This window comes from Ovis canadensis, chromosome 8 (genome assembly GCF_042477335.2).
Source record: "Ovis canadensis isolate MfBH-ARS-UI-01 breed Bighorn chromosome 8, ARS-UI_OviCan_v2, whole genome shotgun sequence".
Classification (NCBI taxonomy): domain Eukaryota; kingdom Metazoa; phylum Chordata; class Mammalia; order Artiodactyla; family Bovidae; genus Ovis; species Ovis canadensis.
The window spans coordinates 103,262,195-103,284,378 of NC_091252.1; the positions used below are offsets into that span (position 1 = coordinate 103,262,195).

At 43.8% G+C, this 22,184-nt stretch overlaps 1 protein-coding gene across 1 annotated transcript; it reads right to left on the bottom strand.

Moving 5' to 3' along the window:
- Positions 1–461: 461 nt before the first annotated feature.
- Positions 462–22,173, bottom strand: PSMB1 (proteasome 20S subunit beta 1). Its single transcript, XM_069599430.1, has 6 exons — positions 21,980–22,173; positions 18,874–18,981; positions 14,708–14,789; positions 8,404–8,533; positions 1,710–1,816; positions 462–749 (listed from the first exon to the last, which is right to left on the bottom strand). Exons 1-6 carry the CDS (start codon positions 22,090–22,092, stop codon positions 564–566), a joined length of 726 nt encoding a protein of 241 aa, XP_069455531.1. The 5' UTR covers positions 22,093–22,173; the 3' UTR covers positions 462–563.
- Between the last annotated feature and the right edge of the window lie 11 nt (positions 22,174–22,184).

The following is a 22,184-nucleotide window of genomic DNA, read 5'->3' on the forward strand; positions in this document are numbered from 1 at the left end:
TACAGTTAAAACGTACTTAATAGTTCTAAGGCAAAAACTTTAGCTCTATCCAAGTTTATCTCTCAATTTTAACATTTAACTGTTTATAACAATTACTGCAGGCAAAAGTCCATATAAAGGGCTATTTGCTTTTACAATTTTCTTCTGTTTTGGTTGACTTGAAGATTTTCCTCTAAAACAGCCATTCCAGGGATGATAGACCTTAGCATACTCTACTTATATTAACTAACATCTCAATGAGACCGAGACAGTTAAAGGTAATCTGTCCATCAAGGCAAGCTAGGTGGACTAAATAAACTGTAAACATGTTTTTTGTAAGATGGGCTATCATAAGATGATAAACTGACCAAAAGACTCTGCTTAGCTCTGGATGACAGAAAAATACTAGAATGAAGAAAATGAAAGGAAAAGGAAATTCTATTTCCTAGTTCTGTCCTAGAAGAAGACAAGTTATAACAAAGTAAGTGCTTGGGGTTTTATTTTTTAATAAAACAAGTTAGTCCAACAGTTTCAAGGTACAAACTTAGCCAGTTTTGAGCGGATGAGTGACAAGGGCCCAGAAGTCAGTCCTTTCGCAGAGGAACGGTCTCCTCCCTGATGCCCTCCTTGGTCACGATGCAGACCCTGAGTGCGTCCCCAGTGTACACGTCTCTTTCCGCAGCAGAGATGAAGACGTCTTTCACAAGTCGCATGGCTCTGTCCAAGGACAGCGGGACATGCTCCACATTCTGCATGTTCTTAAAACCAACCTAGTGGGACAGGAGACCTGGATGAGGCATCTTGCGATCATGCAAAGGAGGCCCAGTCTCCCCCAGAGCTTCCACAGGCCTCAGGGGTCAGAATGAATACGTCACACAGACGTAACATGTCCCCCAAGAGAAACGCTTCTAGACCTGGCTGAATTACCCACCTGACACCTGACAAGCATCCACTAAGACACAGTCCCCACTTCTGAGAAGTGCACAGTAGAGGGTTAGACACATGAAAGCCAAGCCTGGTTACAGAGTGTGCGGAAACTAAGAAGAGAGAGCCAGGAGAGCCTCCTGCAGGAAACGTATTTGAGTAGAGGAACCCTAGCAGATAAGCTGGAGTTAAGGGTGGAGTCACATCACAGATGGAGGCGTGGAGACCGGCAGGCACATCATTCCAAGGATCTGAGTGGAAGACAGAGCGACAGGAAATGCGGTAGGTAAGCAATAAGAAGAAGTAACTGCACACATTTCAAACAAGCAAGGAGGATGAAACAAGGAAGTAAGCTAGGAGGCAAAAAGGATGTTAGGAAATTAATACAACGAGCCAGGCAAGATGCCATGCAGACATAAATGCAGCCAGCAGTAACAGAAAAGGGGAAAAATTAAAATATACATGGAGGTTAGGATACGAGATGAGGCGACAGAAATGGAGAGACTGGGGGGAGGGGGGATGCATCCTCATGATCTCCACATAAAGACGGCCAAAGGAGAAGAGACACAGGACCGGCCGCCGTGGACAGAAGCGCCCGAGTCAGGAGAGCAGGGGACGCTGGAGCCCTGGGCCTGAGCGGCCACAGGCGAGCCCGCAGCGCAGAGACAAGAAGGCGGGTGAGGCCAAGCAAGCTCAGCAGTGAATTACAAAAGAGCCTTGATTTTTCGGCTCCCCTAGCTAATGAAGAGAAGGCAAAGGAAGGCACTTTGGGGTCACCCACCACCTCCTGGATGCAGTCTCCTTACCTGGTTGTCAAGCAGGGGCTGCAGCATGGCACTGGCTGAACCTCCAGCCTTGAACGAGTCTCTCTGGTAGGATCCTACTGGGTCAAAGCTGTACACGGCTCCCTTCCCTTAGAGAAGAAAAGTCTCCGTTAGAGTGCTTCCTGACAACATTCCCGAATTGTGGTAAAATAACCCGAATCAGAGTATGGCACAGCATGGACCATCAACTTGGCCACGATTTAAGAAGCACGGTCTACCCCTGCCCTCCCCTCAGAGCGGAGCTGGAGGCCCTCCTGCCCACGGCAGCACCTGCCACAAGGAGCTTCACACTCTTCAAGCTGCTTCACCGACTACCGCGATGGGGTTCCCAGTGCACATGGGGGTCCGCAGTCACAGCTGCTGCTCTAAGCTCTGCACCAAACTCCTCACAACATTCCCAGAAAACTAACTGGGGCAGCTGCAGTGAGGAAATGCGTTTAAAATTTCTCCTCGTGCAAAACACAAGCAGAGCACAAAAACCTTGTTATGTGTTTTTAGACTAACGGTAAGCACACTCTGTAGCATCAATACTATAAAAAAATCAATTTAATACAGAAGAAATTCCAGAAGAACACAAATATCACATGTGAAAGGCCAGACTTGCCTAAAATGTAATCACTTGTTTTCTACTAGCAGTACCTTTTTTGGGGTAAGAAAAGCAGAATCTGAGCACACAGATTCTCATCATGACAGTGACAGAGACCTGTCGGGCGGTGAGTGAATGGGCTCTCAGGCTCTCCTGGGGTAAGTGTGAACTGTCATGCCACTGGAGTCAGAGTCCATCACGCTATAAAAGTACGTACCCTATGATCCAGCAATAATTTCACTTACAGAATTAAAATTCACCTACAAATAATGCTTATATAAACACACAAAGCAGTATGTACAGGATCACTGATTTATCTGTGAAAGATAAAAAACTTATAAGCAACCTAAAATCCATTAGCAGAAAATGTCATGTCCACCATAGCGATGCGCAGCCCAGGGAGCAGCTGTGGGACACAGCCACAGGACGTGCCAGAGGGAGAGCTCTGCAGTGAGCACAGCACAGTCTCACCTCCATTTACAGGCATTAAGTGAACGCACACACATTCACACAGGCACACAGGAACGTGCAGAAAGGCTAACAAGCGAACCGCACTTATTCATCTCTGTGGGGTTAGAGACGAGGAAAGGGAATCACTTTATAAGCTCTGGTATTGACTTTATTACAAAGAACACATGTCACTGTAATGTTTAAAGAGAACTTTTAAAAACAACTGTGTTCTGAGTGTGAGCACTCATGAGTCATTTATAAAGCATGACTTAAAAACTAACAGATTCATGCAGAATTCTGAAGAATTACATAAACATTACGCTAAGCCTAAAAACCCCACCAAGGAGGCAGCATCTGAGAAAACCTGAAGAAGTGTTCTGCTAGAAATAAGCTTAGAACAAGAACCCAGGTTGCAGCAAGCAAGCTCACCAACTTCAACACATAAGCAAAGGGCTATGAAGGACAAAATCAAAGGATAAAAAGGCAAAGGATAAAACCAAACCTCGTGTTATCTTCCACGAGGCCAATAGGCCACAAGTAAAAGAAGGCCCCCAAAATTTACCCAAGGGCAGGGAGCTTCCTAGGTGGCTCAGTGTAAAGAACCCACCTGCCAAAGGAGACACAGGATTGACCTCTCGGCTGGGAGGATCCCACATGCTGCGGAGCTACCAGGCCCGAGGGCCACAACTACTGAACCTGTGCTATAGAGCTCAGAAGCCCATGCACCCCGGCGCCTGTGCTCCACCCAAGAGGAGGAGAAGGCTGAGCACTGCAACAAAGAGCAGCCTCCACCCGCCACAACCCGAGAGGAGCCCACACAGCAGCAAGGGCCCAGCAGAGCCAAAATCACACACAGAAACAAATGAAATCACATGTATAAATAAAATCACATATGTAAATAAAATCACAAACATAAATAAAGTCGCATGTGTAAATAAATCATGTGTAAATAAACGAAATTACATGTATAATAAAATCACAAATAAAAATAAAATCACATGTATAAATAAAATCACATGTGTAAATAAATTACATGTATAAAATCACACATGTAAATAAAATCACAAACATAAAATCACATGTGTAAATAAATGAAATTACATGTATAATAAAATCACATATGTAAATAAAATTCCATGTATAAATAAAATCACATGAATAAAATCACACATGTAAATAAAATTATATATGTAAATAAAACCACAAACATAAAATCACATGTGTAAATAAAATCACATATGTAAATAAATAAAATTACATATATAAACCAAATCACATGTGGAAATAAAAATTCCATGTGGAAATAAAATTATATGTGTAAATAAATAAAATTAAATGTATAAATAAAACCACACGTGTAAATAAAATTACAAACATAAATAAAATCCATATGTAAATAAATAAAATCACAAACATAAATAAATAAAATTACATATACAAATAAATAAAACTATATATATGCAAAAAGATTTACCCAAGGGAAGCTAAACTCAGAAAACCACACACAACAGCTTTAAGAATAATGAAAAGAGTAGAATGTGTCCAAGGTCACGGCTTCCAAGACCCCTTAGAAAAAGCAAGAGACATTTGCAACATAAGCTGAAAACAGTTGTTATAAATCAGCAAGAAAAAGACTAACCTGTGCGTAAGGGAACAACTGATGACTAATACGTGGGTCAGTCTCCAAAACAGGAATGAAAAGGGCAATAAACACGAAGACACCCAAACTCAATAAAAACAAAGAATACATATAAATTATAACAGCGTATTTACTAGGCAAAGACCTTCAAAATGTGTTTAAATTCTGATACTGGTTAGGACGCCAAGGGAAAACGAGAAAACCTCAAAACAAAAGACAAAAATGGTACTCTCACCCCTGCTGGTGAGTGCAGGACCCTTTCTGATGGGCAAGCATGTGGTATCAGCAGAATGGAAAACACAGATATTCTCTGACCCAGAGACTCAACTTCCAGGAATTTTCTCCAGGGAGATAAGCATAATAGGAGTAGTACACAAAATCTTATGTACAGGGAGGCATAATCCTGCTTCTGTTAAGGAAACTGGAAACAATGTAAATGACTCTCAGAGGATTAGGGGGGAAACTCTGGTGCAGCTCTACCCCACATGTTGGCCATCAAATCACCACCCACACCTTTATCCACCAGCACAAATCTACCCCATGACAAGACACCCACTGTACAGTCAAGGGAAAACGTGCCAACTACGGCCTACTCACACAGTGCACAAGCACCCAGAAGGCTAACAGTAACCACCTCTAGGGACAGGCTTTGGGGGATTCCCGCTTTTATCTTTCTATCTTCCAATACTATTTGACTACTTCTATAAGCATTATTGTTTTCGTTATAGAGAAACCAAAGTCCTCGTTAACTTGGGGGAGATTCTTTAAAAGGAGGTCATGATTGCAACTGGGGAGGTGAAGGCGCAGAAGTCAAGCAGCAGCTGCCGCTGTGCTCAGTCAGCTGTCGCCCCAGGGTCCTGAGGGTCTCTACTAGGAACGCGGCCCACCTCCAACACAAAAGACAGGAGACAATCTGAACACTCAACAGAGGCTCTGGACTTGGAAGCACAAGGCTTAGGCACACAGAGAGTAAATCCAAGAACAGAAGTGTTAGATGGAGAGCTGGTGAGCCACTCCACCACACGCCTTTATGGCCGCATTTAGATTATCACTCTTCGGTGCAAATGGACAGCCAAAGTCAAAAGAAGTGTGAAGGGAGCCTCCAACAGAAGAGCGCAGCCAAAATAAGCGAGACCAAAGAAGCAATCTGATAAAATGCAGAGAACCTTTCAAAGGAAGCACCCCCAAATCTAGCAGCAACAGGATACTTTAAAAAAAAAAAAAAGGGAGCTAGAAAGTAAGAAAAAGCTCTTGGAAATTAATGATGGAGGAAACAGAAGAGTTCAGTGAGGAACAGGCACTGAAGCTGAGAAAATCTTCAGAGCAGAACAAAAAACCCCCAAACAGCCAGACAACATGTGGGGGAAGCTTTTTTTTTTTTAATAGCAAAAAACAGTAGGATAGAGAAAAGACTAAAAGCAAAGACTCAAAAAGGTCTCCTGATAGCTTTCTTCAGCAATTTCTCTAGCAATGCACTCCACTCAACAAGGAAATAAACCAAGAAAGAGGAAAGGATGGGAGTGAAAGCACTCAAGACTGTCCTGGGAAAACAGGAAAAGGCAAAGGACTATTTCACTACACACAGAAATTCCTCTTAGGAATAAAAAATCAAATTAAACCAGACAAGATTAGGAGAAAGAAAAAGGTTAGAAAAGCCTGAGAATACCACCAAAGCAAGCTAGAATGGTGGCATGTGGAAATCAAAGCCTAGGGCTCTGAAGTCAAACAGACCCACACCTGAGCTCTGCCCGTCAGGATACACGAGGGTCTCGACTCAGTGACACTGACAGCCTCAGAGACACTGTCTGCCCGCTGAATTCAACAGCAGCTGTTACTCGTGTTGGTGAAATCTGAACGTATTAGCCTGACATTCTAATCAGACATAACTGAAGCTAAAAAAGGCCCCAGAGACCGTGCGTGTTCAGGGAGAGTAACAGAAACACACGTTGCCCTGTGTGAGACAGACGCTAACGGGGATTTGCTGCATGACGCCGGGAACTCAAACCCGGGCTCGGCAACAGCCTAGAAGGGTGGCAGGGATGCTCGAGTGGGAGGGTAGTGGGTAAATGCTGATGTTTGGTAGAAACCAACACAATACTGGAAAGCAATGATCCTTTAACTAAAAATCAGTCAAAAAAAAAAAAAGGGCACGAGAAGCATGCTGGGTGATAGGCAAGCTAACCTGTGGCTAGAATTACTCAGGTTAGGGTAACTAATTCCTATTCACCATTTTTATATTTTCTGTTTTTACGTATGAAAGCCTGAAACTGCTGTGTCAACCCAAAGTGATCAGAACGGACCCGTTTGTCACCTAAGGGGTGGGGCTGAGAGAGAAAGGGAGGACAAAGAGAACACCTGTGAGCGGGAATGGACAGAGGGAAAGCGAGAGAGAGAAGAGGAGAGCCTGACTCCCTCTGACCCAGAACCTTCCCTCTCGGAAAGACAGACTTGGGCTTCCCTGGTGGCTCAGTGGTGAAGAATCCGCCTGCCAACGCCGGAGTACATGGGTTCCATCCCTGATCCGGGAGGACTCCACGTATCTCAGAGGAACTAAGCTCATACGCCAAAGCAACTAAGCCTGTGCTTCAGCGCCTGGGAGCCACAACTCCCGAAGGCCGCACACCCTAGAGCCGGTGCTCCACAATAAGAGGGCCCACCGTGACGAGAAGCCTGCGCACCACAGTGCAGATCAGGCGCCACTCACTGCAACTAGAGAGAAGCCTGCTCAGCAACAAGGGCCCAGCACAGCCAGAAACAAATAAGCGTTTCAATAAAAACAAAGACAGATATTCCAACCATGCTCCCCTCAGGCACGTCTGTGCCTTCTCTTCACAATCTCCGTGCCTGTGCTTAGTGCCTCAGTCGTGTCCAGCTCTGTGCGACCCTGTGGACTGCAGCCCACCAGGCCCCTCTGTCCACGGGATTCTCCAGGCAAGAATACCGGAGTGGGTTGCCATTTCCTTCTCCAATGCATGAAAGTGAAAAGTGAAAGGGAAGTCGCTCAGTCGTGTCCGACTCTTAGCGACCCCCTGGACTGCAGCCCACCAGGCCCCTCTGTCCACAGGATTCTCCAGGCAAGAATACCGGAGTGGGTTGCCATTTCCTTCTCCAATGCATGAAAGTGAAAAGTGAAAGGGAAGTCGCTCAGTCGTGTCCGACTCTTAGCGACCCCCTGGACTGCAGCCCACCAGGCCCCTCTGTCCACAGGATTCTCCAGGCAAGAATACCGGAGTGGGTTGCCATGCCCTCCTCCATGGGATCTTCCCAACCCAGGGATCGAATCTAGGTCTCCCACATAGCAGGCAGATTCTTTACCATCTGAGCCACCAGGAAAGCCCTCTTTTTACAATGGACTACTCTAAACTACTCCCAGGACACAGATCTGTCCTGGGAGACTGTATTTGATTTTCAGAAGCAACTAACAGTTCACTCAAATCAGATCTGGTGAAAAACACTGCTGCCTTTTCTGGGTAACACAGCTTTAGCTCAAGACGAGCACGGGAATGTCAAGGAGCAGTGCTGGTTCTCCCTGGCCCTCCTGGTCCAACCCTGACAAAGAATCAAAGAGGTGTTTCAGAAAGGATCCAAGAGCCCTGGTGGAAAAGCATTTCTTTCGCACATTACTTTCAAAACAACTTTTTGAAATCAAATATGCTCATTACTGAAGTGTCATTACTTAAAATCATATTTAGGTCAAGCTTCTCCAAGTCAAGTTTATTTCTCTGAGATTAAAATGCTAAATATTTACTACTGAACTCATGCAAGATCTTGAGAAAATACCTGTAAAAGAACCGAATGCCCAACATTCATTTAACACACGACTTGCTTGCTGTGTCTCGCTGGGTAATCCTTTACTTCCCTTTTAACTTCAGTTTCTTCACTGCCTTAATTATGAGAAAATAAAGTCGCTGGGCAAGATGGTACCCAGTTTCTATCAGCTCTGGATGGAAACACACATAAGAAATGCTACCCACTCCATCACTCACAAGGAAACATCCTACCTTCTTCATCAAGCCCCCCGATGATGTTGTACACGTAGTAGGGAAAGAAGCGCCTGGAGTACAGGATTGTAGACAGCATCGCAGCGATCGCCCCGGTCGTCATGGCCTTGTTATTGGAATGCTTGTACATCTGCAATCATTAGCAAAACCAACAGGCATGTAGAGGCGGACTATACTTAAGACTGGAACAATGAACAGCTAATTGAGAAGGATGAAAGCCTTTCCTGGTGAAATGGGAAAGGACACCTGTTCCTTTCATGATTAAACACAATAATACAAAAACAAAATAGTATTTTATTATGTCCTATCGTTGTGGGGGCTACAGACATTTCTCAGGAAGAGAACGGCAAGTTGCCCTCAGCTCTCCAGTTTGGAAGCTCCTTTCCATGCCTGCCTCATCTCAGACCCTCTTAACTCAACAGCAAATACACACAAACAGATCACATGAGGCAACCTGGAGAGGATATTCCAAACTCGGCTCTCCACTCTGCAAACTGACAGTGGTCAGGAAAATACAGCCCGTGGGCCAAGTCCAGCCCGCCACTGTTTCAGTGAAGCTTCACTGGGACACAGTCTTGCTCATTCATGAGACAGTGTTAGCGCCTGTTTTTGCACAGTTCAGTTCAGTCACTCAGTTGTGTCCAACTCTTTGCAACCCCATGAACTGCAGCACGCCAGGCCTCCCTGTCCATCACCAATTCCCGGAGTCCACCCAAACCCATGTTCATTGAGTCAGTGATGCCATCCAACCATGTCATCCTCTGTCATTCCCTTCTCCTCCTGCCCTCAATCTTTCCCAGCATGAAGGTCTTTTCAAATGAGTCAGCTCTTCGCATGAGGTGGCCAAAGTACTGGAGTTCAGCTTCAACATCAGTCCTTCCAATGAACACCCAGGACTGATCTTTAGAATGGACTGGTTGGATCTCCTTGCAGTCCAAGGGACTCTCAAGAGTCTTCTCCAACACCACAGTTCAAAATCAATTCTTTGGCGGTCAGCCTTCTTCACAGTCCAACTCTCACACCCACATGTGACTACTGGAAAAACCATAGCCTTGACTAGATGGACCTTCGTTGACAAAGTAATGTCTCTGCTTTTCAATAAGCTGTCTAGGTTGATTATAACTTTCCTTCCAAGGAGTAAGCATCTTTTAATCTCATGGCTGCAATTACCATCTGCAGTGATTTTGGAGCCCCCCTCCCCCCCAAAAAAAGTCAGCCACTATTTTCCCATCTATTTGCCATGAAGTGATGGGACCAGATGCCATGATCTTTGTTTTCTGAATGTTGAGCTTTAAGCCAATTTTTTCACTCTTCTCTTTCACTTTCATCAAGAGGCTTTTTAGTTCCTCCTCACTTTCTGCCATGAGGGTGGTGTCATCTGCATATCTGAGGTTATTGATATTTCTCCCGGCAATCTTGATTCCACCTTGTGCTTCTTCCAGTCCAGTGTTTCTCATGATGTACTCTGCATATAAGTTAAATAAGCAGGGTGACAATATACAGCCTTGACGTAGTACTTTTCCTATTTGGAACCAGTCTGTTGTTCCATGTCCAGTTCTAACTGTTGCTTCCTGACCTGCATACAGATTTCTCAAGAGGCAGGTCAGGTAGGCTGGTATTCCTTTCTCCTTCAGAACTTTCCACCATTTACTGCTATCCACACAGTCAAAAGCTTTCAGTTCAGTTTAGTTCAGTCGCTCAGTCGTGTCCGACTCTTTGCGACCCCATGAATCGCAGCACGCCAGGCCTCCCTGTCCATCACCATCTCCTGGAGTTCACTCAGACTCACGTCCATCGAGTCCATGATGCCATCCAGCCATCTTATCCTGTCGTCCCCTTCTCCTCCTGACCCCAATCCCTCCCAGCATCAGAGTCTTTTCCAATGAGTCAACTCTTCGCATGAGGTGGCCAAAGTACTGGAGTTTCAGCTTTAGCATCATTCCTTCCAAAGAAATTCCAGGGCTGATCTCCTTCAGAGTGGACTGGTTGGATCTCCTTGCAGTCCAAGGAACTCTCAAGAGTCTTCTCTAACACCACAGTTCAAAAGCATCCATTCTTCAGTGCTCAGCCTTCTTCACAGTCCAACTCTCACATCCATACATGACCACAGGAAAAACCATAGCCTTGACTAGACGGACCTTAGTTGGCAAAGTAACGTCTCGGCTTTTGAATATACTATCTAGGTTGGTCATAACTTTTCTTCCAAGGAGTAAGTGTCTTTTAATTTCATGGCTGCAATCACCATCTGCAGCGATTATGGAGCCCCAAAAAATAAAGTCTGACACTGTTTCCACTGTTTCCCCATCTATTTCCCATGATGTGATGGAACCAGATGCCATGATCTTAGTTTTCTGAATGTTGAGCTTTAAGCCAACTTTTTCACTCTCCTCTTTCACTTTCATCAAGAGGCTTTTTAGTTCCTCTTCACTTTCTGGCGTAAGGGTGCTGTCATCTGCATATCTGAGGTTATTGATATTTCTCCTGGCAATCTTGATTCCACCTTGTGCTTCTTCCAGTCCAGCGTTTCTCATGATGTACTCTGCATATAAATTTAATAAGCAGGGTGACAATATACAGCCTTGACGTAGTCCTTTTCCTATTTGGAACCAGTCTGTTGTTCCATGTCCAGTTCTAACTGTTGCTTCCTGACCTGCATACAGATTTCTGAAGAGGCAGGTCAGGTGGTCTGGTATTCCCATCTCTTTCAGAATTTTCCACAGTTCATTGTGATCCACACAGTCAAAGGCTTTGGCATAGTCAATAAAGCAGAAATAGATGTTTTTCTGGAACTCTCTTGCCTTTTCGATGATCCAATGGATGTTGGCAATCTGATATCTGGTTCCTCTGCCTTTTCTAAAACCAGCTTGAACATCTGGAACTTCACCATTCACGTATTGCTTAAGCCTGGCTTGGAGAATTTTGAACATTACTTTACTAGCGTGTGAGATGAGTGCAACTGTGCGATAGTTTGAGCATTCTTTTGCATTTCCTTTCTTTGGAATTGGAATGAAAACTGACCTTTTCCAGTCCTGTGGCCACTGCTGAGTTTTCCAAATTTGCTGGCATATTGAGTGCAGCACTTTCACAGCATCATCTTTCAGGATTTGAAACAGTTCAACTGGAATTCCATCACCTCCACTAGCTTTGTTCGTAGTGATGCTTTCTAAGGCCCACTTGACTTTCCAAGATGTCTGGCTCTAGATGAGTGATCACATCATCACAATTATCTGGGTCATGAAGATCTTTTTTGTACAGTTCTTCCATGTATTCTTGCCACCTCTTCTTAATATCTTCTGCTTCTGTTAGGTCCATACCATTTCTGTCCTTTATCGAGCCCATCTTTGCATGAAATGTTCCCTTGGTATCTCTAATTTTCTTGAAGAGATCTCTAGTCTTTCCTATTCTGTTGTTTTCCTCTATTTCCTTGCATTGATCGCTGAGGAAGGCTTTCTTATCTCTTCTTGCTATTCTTTGGAACTCTGCATTCAGATGCTTATATCTTTCCTTTTCTCCTTTGCTTTTCACCTCTCTTCTTTTCACAGCTATTTGTAAGGCCTCCCCAGACAGCCATTTTGCTTTTTTGCATTCTTTTCCATGGGGATGGTCTTGATCCCTGTGTCCTGTACAATGTCACGAACCTCATTCCATAGTTCATCAGGCACTCTATCTATCAGATCTAGGCCCTTGAATCTATTTCTCACTTCCACTGTATAATCATAAGGGATTTGATTTAGGTCATACCTGAATGGTCTAGCGGTTTTCCCTACATTCTTCAATTTAAGTCTAAATTTGGCAATAAGGAGTTCATGATCTGAGCCACAGTCAGCTCTTGGTCTTGTTTTTGTTGACTATATAGAGCTTCTCCATCTTTGGCTGCAAAGAATATATGCAAAAAGCATATACTGGAACTCAAAAGCTTTGGCATAGTCAATAAAGCAGAAATAGATGTTTTTCTGGAACTTTCTTGCTTTTTTGATGATCCAGCAGATGTTGGCAATTTGATCTCTGGTTCCTTTGCGTTTTCTAAAACCAGCTTAAACATCTGAAGCCTGGCTTGGAGAATTTTGAGCATTACTTTACTAGCATGCGAGATGAGTGCAATTGTGTGGTAGTGTGAGCTTCCTTTGGCATTGCCTTTCTTTGGGATTGGAATGAAAACTGACCTTTTCCAGTCCTGGTTTAGGGCAGATTAAACAGTTGCCACAGAAACCAAATGGCTGAATCCTGATTATACTCAGACAAGCCTCTGTCTTTTCAGAGAGGTTATCTATGAGAGACAAGGGCAGCTCTACTTTGTATGAACCCAGCAGAGTGCAGGGTCTTAATCCTTATAGCATCTACCATGAAGAACAGAAGTACCCATGATGGCTCCTGACACAGTGATTTCTGACCCAAGATTCACTACATCCTTGGCAACCCTAAATTATCCTAACTAATAAATCTAAGCTCACCAATTTGTCATCCACAGGGAAAATCTCTAAGGAGCTATAAAATCTAACAATGACAATTTTTCATTTCAAAACCAAGCACCAACATATTTATTCAGCTCACCATTTACATAACAACATGTGAAAGAAAATTTTCAAGTACTGTGCATTGAGTTGAACTCACTGCACCTTTCTGAAGTTTTATTAACAAAATACTACTTTCCACGTCAGGTTTATTTTTGTCCCCTAGGCAGTGGCACCCCACTCCAGTACTCTTGCCTGGAAAATCCCATCGATGGAGGAGCCTGGAAGGGGGGTTGCTAAGTCGGATACGACTGAGCGACTTCACTTTCACCTTTCGTGTCCATGCATTGGAGAAGGAAATGACAACCCACTCCTGTGTTCTTGCCTGGAGAATCCCAGGGATGGGGGAGCCTGGTGGGCTGCCGTCTATGGGGTCACACAGAGTTGGACACGACTGAAGTGACTTAGCAATAGCAAAAATGGCATTTACAAAATATGCATTAGGAATCATAAAAATGTCAATACATAAGTCACTACAGCTTTCAATATCAATAGATTTTAAACAAATGTTAACAATTGGTAAATACTCAATGAAATCATTTCTACACATTTAAACAGGCAAGTGTCAGTTGAATTCATTACATGACTCCAGTAACCTTACTCATAATCTTAAGGGCTATCCACAAGCAGGCAAAACAGAACATCAACCCTGCTAACCTTTTCATGTACCAGCCGAACTTACCAACTACTAAATATTACAGTATATAGCCTAGAAAATTAAATGTAAAAACTAAGGAGATATAATAATGATAAATATCATCAATAGAAATTTAAAACGTCACCGAGCTATGTAACTAAGAAACAGAGCTACACTTCTGAGTATTGACGTGTGGTGACTGAGAATCCTACCCTAACCCTGTACTTTACAAACTAAGAAGGGAGTCATTACTGAAAAATTGGTATGAGTGCAGCCCGAACTACTCCTATCCTATTCTCCCTGAAATGACCTGACGCAAACGCTGCTAATACACCCAGGCCAGAATCAACATCTAGGCCTGCCTCTGCTTCTGTCGAGTCAGCTCCCTTGTTCTTCAACACCCCCGCTCCTGGAGACACGCAGGTGGGCCCGCGCCAGCCCCTCTGAAGGCTCCCTCACCCTGCCCGCTCTCTTCCACTTCCATCCACCTTGTGCCAGACCTTCTCAGCTGGCCGCCAACTAAAGATTGGCAGGGGCCAGGTGAGCATGACTGTGCCTCCAGTCCAAACAGCTGGCTAGTCCTTCTGCTCCTGCCAAGAGTACCCTACTGTCGAGAGAGCGGGATGTGTTGGCTGATGGTGTTTCAAATCAAGCTCTGGTCTAAAAGCCTGCCTCCTCTGCAGAAACTGGTTTGTTTCATTTCTGAGAAGAGTATCTTCAGAGGAAACCCTTTCCAGCCTACCTTAAAAAGCAGAGATAATCCTTCACTTCATATTGTATGTGTACTTTAACAGAAAGGAACTGGCCGTCATTTTACATCATGCTACTTTGATGATGGCTGTATTGACAAGCCCGCGTCATTTGCAGTGTAGGTTAAAGGTTCACCTGCTAAACTAGTTCTTCTCCAGCTAGCAATAGCCATGATGTACGCTTAGTATTAGTATTAGTCGCTCAGTTGTGCCCGACTCTGTGCGACCCCACGGACTGCAGCCCACCAGGTTCCACTGTCCATGAGATGTTCCAGGCAAGGATACTGGAGTGGGTTGCCATTTCCTTCTCCAGGGGATCTTCCCAACCCAGGGAAGTAATCTTAAAATAATCTAAAGAACTTTTGTCATTAGGTTTCAACAGTGCAAACATGTACAAAAGCATCTACCTTTAGTCTTGCTTCAATAATTTTGGTCAGGGTAAGACAATCTCCATGAAAACCACTACATCCAATGACTGTTTTGTCTGTTCTGTTAAAAAAAAAAAACAACAAAAAAACACATTTCAGGAAACAGTTGGTTTGACAGTAAAGCAAAACATGTCTTGAGTAATTTTAAATTTAAAACTCACAAACTCCCAGTCTCATTCCCATTTGGTGAATAAATTTTAAGTTTAAAATTACTCAAGACATATAGGCACATGGAGGTGGGAATTCCTGTATACGGAAGTGTCACCCCTTATACCAAATGAATTACAGGTGGATAAAGACTTACGAGAATAAATGCAAATATGAATACACTAAAGATAATATGATTTAACTTTTTAATAAGGTTAGGTTGAGGGCAGCCAATTTACATATAATACAACCCAATGTCCACACAGAAAGTTTCATAGATTTGACTGCATAAAAAATGAAAACGTCTATTAAAATATGGTGAATTGAAAAAAAAATATACACGACGAGACCAAAGTCTACTACTTTTAATTTCCTTATTCTACAAACAGTTCCTAAAAATATGAAATGCATTAATAGTATGGTGGCTCTTGGGGATAATGTGCATAGTTAGTGACATCATATTGTACACTTAGAAGCTGCTCAGAGTAGAGCCTAGAAGTTCCCATCACAAGAAAAAAAATGTTATAACTTGTGTGGTGACAGATATTAACCAGACTAACTGTGATCAGTCTGCAATCTATACAAATATGGGACCATTACGCTATATACCTCAAAGTACTGAAATGCTATATGTCAACTATGTATGCGTGTGCTCAGAGGCTTAGTCACGTCCAACTCTTTGCAACCCCACGGACTGCAGCCTGCCAGGTTCCTCTGTCCATGAAGTTTTCCAATCCCGAACACTGCACAGGCTGGCAGCCCCTGCTTTAGGGGCCTTCCTGGCCCAGGGCTCAGACCTGCACCTCCTGCACTGGCAGGTGTACTCTTCGCTGCTGCACCACCTGGGAAGCCCCCAGATGCCAGTTATGCCTCAATACGAAAAACAAAGGAGGGAGGGAAGCGACGTGAAGGTGAAACTTTCAGGGCTCAGTCACGTTCAACTCTTTGTGAACCCACAGACTCACCCACCAGGCTCCTCTGTCCATAGAATTCTCCGGGCAAGAATACTAGAGTGGACGGCCATTCCCTTCTCCAGGGGATCTTCCCGATCCTGGGATCAAACCCAGTCTCCTACAAATTCTTTACCATCTGAGCCACTAGCTGCTGCTGAGTCACTTCAGTCGTGTCCGACTCTGTGCGACCCCAGAGACGGCCGCCCACCAGGCTCCCCCGTTCCTGGGATTCTCCAGGAAGAACACTGGAGTGGGTTGCCATTTCCTTCTCCAATACATGAAAGCGAAAAGTGAAAGTGAAGTCGCTCAGTCGTGTCCGACTCCTAGCAACCCCATGGACTGCAGCCCACCAGGCTCCTCCATCCATGGGATTTGCCAGGCAAGAGTACTGGACGGGGTTGCCATTTGAGCCACTAGGGAAGCCCCTAAATTATATGAAAGTCATATAAAAAGAGACACAAGTCACCATAAACATATAAAAGAGCCTCCACGCCACTCATAAATTAAAATCTAAAAGAGACGATTTCGGCCTAGTAGAATAATAATGCTTAATGCTAGTGAGGTTTTGAAAATCAGGTACTCTCAGAAACTGGGAAAGAATGTACACTGACCCAACTCTTTAGAAAGGCTGTTCGACAGCATCTATTAAAAGCTTAAATGCACATCACTTTCATTCAAAAACTCCATTGCTACAAATATACTCATGCAAGTTCGAGAAGATAAGCTCTAGTTTCACGTGTAAGTATACGTATTATTTTAATGACTCTTTAAAACAAAACAAATACAACCCAAATGCCCACCAGAGAGTACTTAATAAAATTTTTGTGTATCTTTGCCGACAAAGGTCCGTCTAGTCAAAGCTATGGTTTTTCCAGTAGTCATGTACAGAGTTGTACCATAAAGAAAGCTGAACGTCAAAGATCTGATACTTTTGAACTGTGGTGTTGGATAAGACTCTTGAGAGTCCCTTGGACTGCAAGGAGATCCAACCAGTCAATCCTAAAGAAAATCAGTCCTGAATATTCATTGGAAGGACTGATGCTGAAGCTGAAGCTCCATTACTTTGGCCACCTGATGTGGAGAACTGACTCAGTGAAAAAGATCCTGATGCTGGGAAAGATTGAAGGCAGGAAGAGAAGGGGACAACAAGGATGAGATGGTCGGATGGCATCACCAACTCGATGGACATTAGTTTGGGCAAGCTCTGGGAGTTGGTGATGGACAGAGACCTGACATGTTGCAGTCAATGGGGTCGCAAAGAGTTGGACATGACTGAGCAACGGAACTGACAGCTCAAAAGTTAATTCCTAAGTCTTGATATTTATAAGGAAACCTAAACCCATCTCATCAAGAAATGATCAGCAGAGGCCCTTTCTTTCAGAAATGAAAGATTCACACAAAACATACCTGTCCAACTGGGGAGACCACCGGCACTTCCAGGGTCATCACCAGCATTTCTTGATCTCTCTATAACCAACCTCACTGCACTGAGCCAAACCCCAATACACCATAAGGCTTCACTGCCTGTACTATCGAGAATGGCTGACAGTACCAGGAGGGTAAAACAAAATCTGAGCTTCAAAATGCTTTTGCCAAATATCCAGGTATCTAAATAAAGAAGAGTTTTTCTGCAAAGAATAAAGAGTAAATATAAGTTTCAAACAAGTAGGGGAAGAGGTGGGCTAGACTCCAGGTCAGCCCCAAAAGGCATGGGATCAGGAGCATGCAAGCAATTCATGTGTGACCCAGTGCCTGTAATGCACGGCAGGAACACAGAAGTAATACTGTTCTCTCTATATATACCTGAAGTGTTTCATTAGAAAAAAGAGAGAGAGAGAGAGTGCTCATTCAGGAGGCACACAAGCTGAAACACTGTTACCAAGATGAGCAGACTCTTGTGCAAGGACAGTATCTATCACATTATGTATTTAAGTTTTATTCATGACATTTACTACTTTCACTTTATAAAAGTTACAGCTTAAAAGACAAAAATTGTTGCATGGGTATGCTACAAGGGCTTCCTTGATAGCTCAGTAGGTAATTCATCTGCCTGCAATGCTGGAAACCAGCGTTTGATTCCTGGGCCAGGAAGACCCCCCTGGAGAAGGAAATGGCAACCCACTCCAGTATTCTTGCCTGGAGAATCCCATGGACAGACGAGCCAGGCAGGCTACAGTCCATGGGGTCACAAGAGTCAGACACGACTTAACAACTAAATCACCACCATGCTACGAATCAGAGAAGAGAAAAAGGTATCAAAAGATGGAAGTGGACAGAAAGGGAACTGGGAAGATGAAGACAAGCTTACTGTTCTTTAGGTTGCGGTGTAGGCTGGGCCACGCCCTGCAGCACCACAAGGCCCACCCAAAGGACCTCAACTTCATCAGTTCACTCCTGCTGGAATTCAGGATTAAGAAGTGTTTGTGTAGTAACCTAAGAGTAACCATTTCCAACTGTGTCCAAAAATGTTAAATACAAACCACTGTTAACATGTAAGGTGCCTTTAGTTAGTAATTTATGCAGATTCCCCCTACCCCCAGTACCCATGACTTTATTTTCTTACGTTTTAGAAAAAACATAGCCACCCACTAGAACTGTGAGCCATGGACATAACTGCTTAAGATATGGGTAAATTGAAGGTTATTTTTTTTTAAGGTGCAGATTGAAAAAGAATCCAATATATTAAAGAAAGATTAAAATACATATGATAAAGTAGTAACAATGAAATGCTGATGAGATCTACATGATAGTATATGAGCATTGACTAGAGAATTATCCTACCTTTGCTGTATATTTGAGATTTTTTATAAGATGCTGAGTAAAAAATATTTAAGTTACCAAAAACACTGTCGGTACCTAGACATAGCAAATATTATGAAGACTACATACTGAATTACTAGAAAATAATTTTCTAACAAAAATACAAGCTAAGCTCCAAACAGGCAATCTAAAATTTCATGCAACACACCATTTAAAACCTGAATCTCTCGCAGCATTAAATCATCACAAGGTGCCGAAAACATGTCCTTAGAAATATTTACTTACAGTTTGTAACATTTGGGGCTGTCCCGTGTGTGAATTGAAAACCCTTCACTTAATCTAGTGTCAGAAGCAACAATTGAAAAGTCTTCTCCAGCAATTGCCAATACAGTACTGAGGGGAAAAGAAGGAAAAACAAAATTAATGAATTATTTTGGATGTTAATAACACCTTTCCCAATATGAGAAGGATCCATAGCACATACTGAGATAAAATCTACTAGATATAATCAAGTACAGGATTCAGATGGAAGAGGAAAAGATCAGGGGAAAGGATCCCTGGCTACAAGTCATCTGGGGAAAAAAAAATTTAAGAATTCCCTTAAAAACACAAGTCAAATCAGACCAAAGGTTCCTTAGCAGAAGATTACAGAAACATCCGGCTTCCCTTGTGGCTCAACTGGTAAAGAATCTGCCTGCAATGCGGGAGACCTAGGTTCGATCCCTGGGTTGGGAAGATCCCCTGGAGGAGGGCATGGCAACCCAGTCCAGTATTCTGGCCTGGAGAATCCCCATGGACAGAGCCTGATGGGCTACAGTCTAAGGGATCGCTAAAGAGTTGGACACGACTGAGCGACTAAGCACAAACATCACTAAATTATCACCATCATCAAAAAACTAAACATTATTGATTAATATGTATCATTAAACAATTACTGATACTATAAAATGGCCAAAGGCCATGGCCTTGCCTGCTGGGGGAGGTGTAGGTAGTGATACAACACAAGATATCTGAGCTTAAGAAAGAGGGGCTTAATGTGGTTTTTATTATTTTTTCTTTTTTGATCCCACCACACAGCATGTGAAATCTGTTTCCCCACCAGGGATCAAACCCGTGTCTCATGCTTTGGAAGGGCAGTCTTAACCACTGGACCACAAGGGGGGTCCTGGGGCTTAATGGTTTTAATTTCTTTATATCCAAGTCCTTATAAAATTGTCTTGCACTCAGGAGACACCCAAGCATCTGTTGGAAAATGGACCAACAAAGAACAATCTTTCCCCTCTGTGGCTCTGTTCAGTGGAGGCCGAGAGGATGAGCTCTAAAAGCAAACTGTGTGGGTTCGAAGTCTGGTTCTCTTGCTTAGAAAATATGAGATAGTCAACTGCTTCACTTCTCAAGGCCTCGCTGTCCTCAAGCACGTATCAGGGATCACAACAATCGCTACTTTAGTTAGGTGTTACGAGCATTAAACGGACTAAATTGTTAAGCCTTATACCAGTGCCTGAAACACAACTGGTCCTCCAGTTAAGTGTTAGCTATGATCCCCCTGGCCTAAGCATGATCACCGAGAACCTGGACTCTGAAGCTGCCCAAAGCCTGCCCGTGCCACTAGCAGCTCTGCGGCCTTGGACAAATCGCCAAGTTGGCGCTGTCAGCAGTCCCTCTGTCAAAGGCTGGCGAGCCGAATGGTGTGGCCTTGAAGTGCTCAGCGGCACGTGCACAGGCCAGTCACCTGGAGTCTGACCACAGTCAGTCAGACGAGAAGGACACAGGACCGAGTCTTATTTTGTAGAAGCAAAGGCTGCCCAAGAGGCAGCAATAGATGTTAAAGGAAAAGGACACAGACTAAGATAAGGGAATTCAATGTCAGAAAGCCATAAGCACTAACTTTGGAGCAGTGATTGGATCACAAAGGTTAGACAGTAATAAACACTGAATACCTTATAGTCTCAAGCAGAATCTGCAACTGTCTCATGAAATGGGTCTAATAACTCATTTTGTGATCCCACCACTTCATTAGTTGTCACAGGAAATATTTAAAAGTGCAATGATAAAAGCATTCATAAACTTCATAGCAACACAGGTATGGATTCAAGTCCTGGGGTTCAACTTCACACCAGCGCTATGACTAACAAAATTAAACTTCTAAGAGCCCAAGTTCATTTGTAAAATTGAGGTATATATCATCTAACAGTCAGTCATCATGAGGATTAAAAAGATACCTGCTTTCAATCTACAAAGTGCTTCTCTTTTGATTCTTCTCTCAAACTATGAGTAGCTAAGGAAGATAAGGAAATCTGGGTTCAAGGAGCTGAGAGGTAGGTACCAAACACTACACTGCTCTTTAGTGTCAGAGACAAGGCTAAAATCACACTTCCACCTTCTTTGCAAATACCCCAAAAATCTACATTAAAATTTCAAACCCATAAGACCTGAGTAATTAATCTGGTCTTTGGATGGTCCTTAAAGATTACCAGATTAATTTGGTGTGTACGTTTCAAAGTACAAAATTTGGCTGGCAAACTATAAACGATGCTTAAATACACAGCTCTTCGCAGTGAAGAGTCCTAAAGAGAGTGCCTTTCCACAACCCTAGTTCTTTCAGTGCACTGTCAAGGAAAAGTATTAAGATAAAGCGGGTAAGTTAAAAAGAAAGAAAAACTCACATACAACATGCAAGAATACACACATTCAAAGGTCCGCCTTCTGAGTATTTTTCCCCTGAACTTACGCTAGCCCTTAAAACTAAACACTGATCAATGAAACTGTCTGTGCAAGTAATCCTACCTGCTATTTAAAACAACTCAAAATGGTGATTTGATTAGACCTATTAGCTAGACAGGGCTTCCCTGATGGCTCAGAGGTTAAAGCGTCTGCCTGCAATCGGGAGACCTGGGTTCGATTCCTGGGTCAGAAAGATTCCCCTGGAGAAGGAAATGGAAACCCACTCCAGTATTCTTGCCTGGAGAATCCCATGGACGGAGGAACCTAGTGGGCTACAGCCCATGGGGTCGCAGAGTCGGACACGACTGAGCGACTTCACTTTCGCTAGACAGCTATATTTAATCATATGGCCAATCAACCCTAACTTTTAATCTCAGATGCTCAACCTGCCCCGTGCCTGCTGGCTAGAGAAGCACATTCAGACAGGTCCATTTTTAAAGCTCTTCAGAGCGGAGGTCAGGTGTCAATTTCTATCTGCTGTCTACGTAAAGCTGGCCATCCACATCAAGATCCAGTGACCCGCCTATAAGGTGAAGCCCTGAAGAACAAGAGCTAGCCGAGCAACCTCGGAGAGGGAGGCCTGAGACTGGAAGGGCAGCGCCGGGCAGACAGACTTAAGCAGGGATATGGAGGAAGAAAGAGGAAGCGGCGGCTCTGCGGGTTTTACCCTCCGTTGAAAGCGTAGGGCGAAAAGCGCAGCTGCAAAGGGCCCACGGAGCTGTGCGGTTCCATGGCCAGGTCTCGGCCCGCGCCCGAGTACGAGGCAACGGAGGACAACATTCCGCGGCTGCTCTCCTGCTGTCTCACGGCAAGATGGCTGCCTCGACCGGAAATTGTGCCGTTTCCGGTTTCCGCGGCGCTGCCTCCGGCCG

What these genes read in the sequence shown, in the direction of transcription:
- PSMB1 (XM_069599430.1), bottom strand. Translation starts at nt 22,092, where the DNA reads ATGTTGTCCTCCGTTGCCTCGTACTCGGGCGCGGGCCGAGACCTGGCC. An exon ending in CCCTACGCTTTCAACGGAGG is followed by an intron (nt 18,982 to 21,979) that starts GTAAAACCCGCA and finishes TTTTCCCCTCAG; the next exon opens with TACTGTATTGGCAATTGCTG. An exon ending in TTATTGAAGCAAGACTAAAG is followed by an intron (nt 8,534 to 14,707) that starts GTAGATGCTTTT and finishes TAATGATTGCAG; the next exon opens with ATGTACAAGCATTCCAATAA.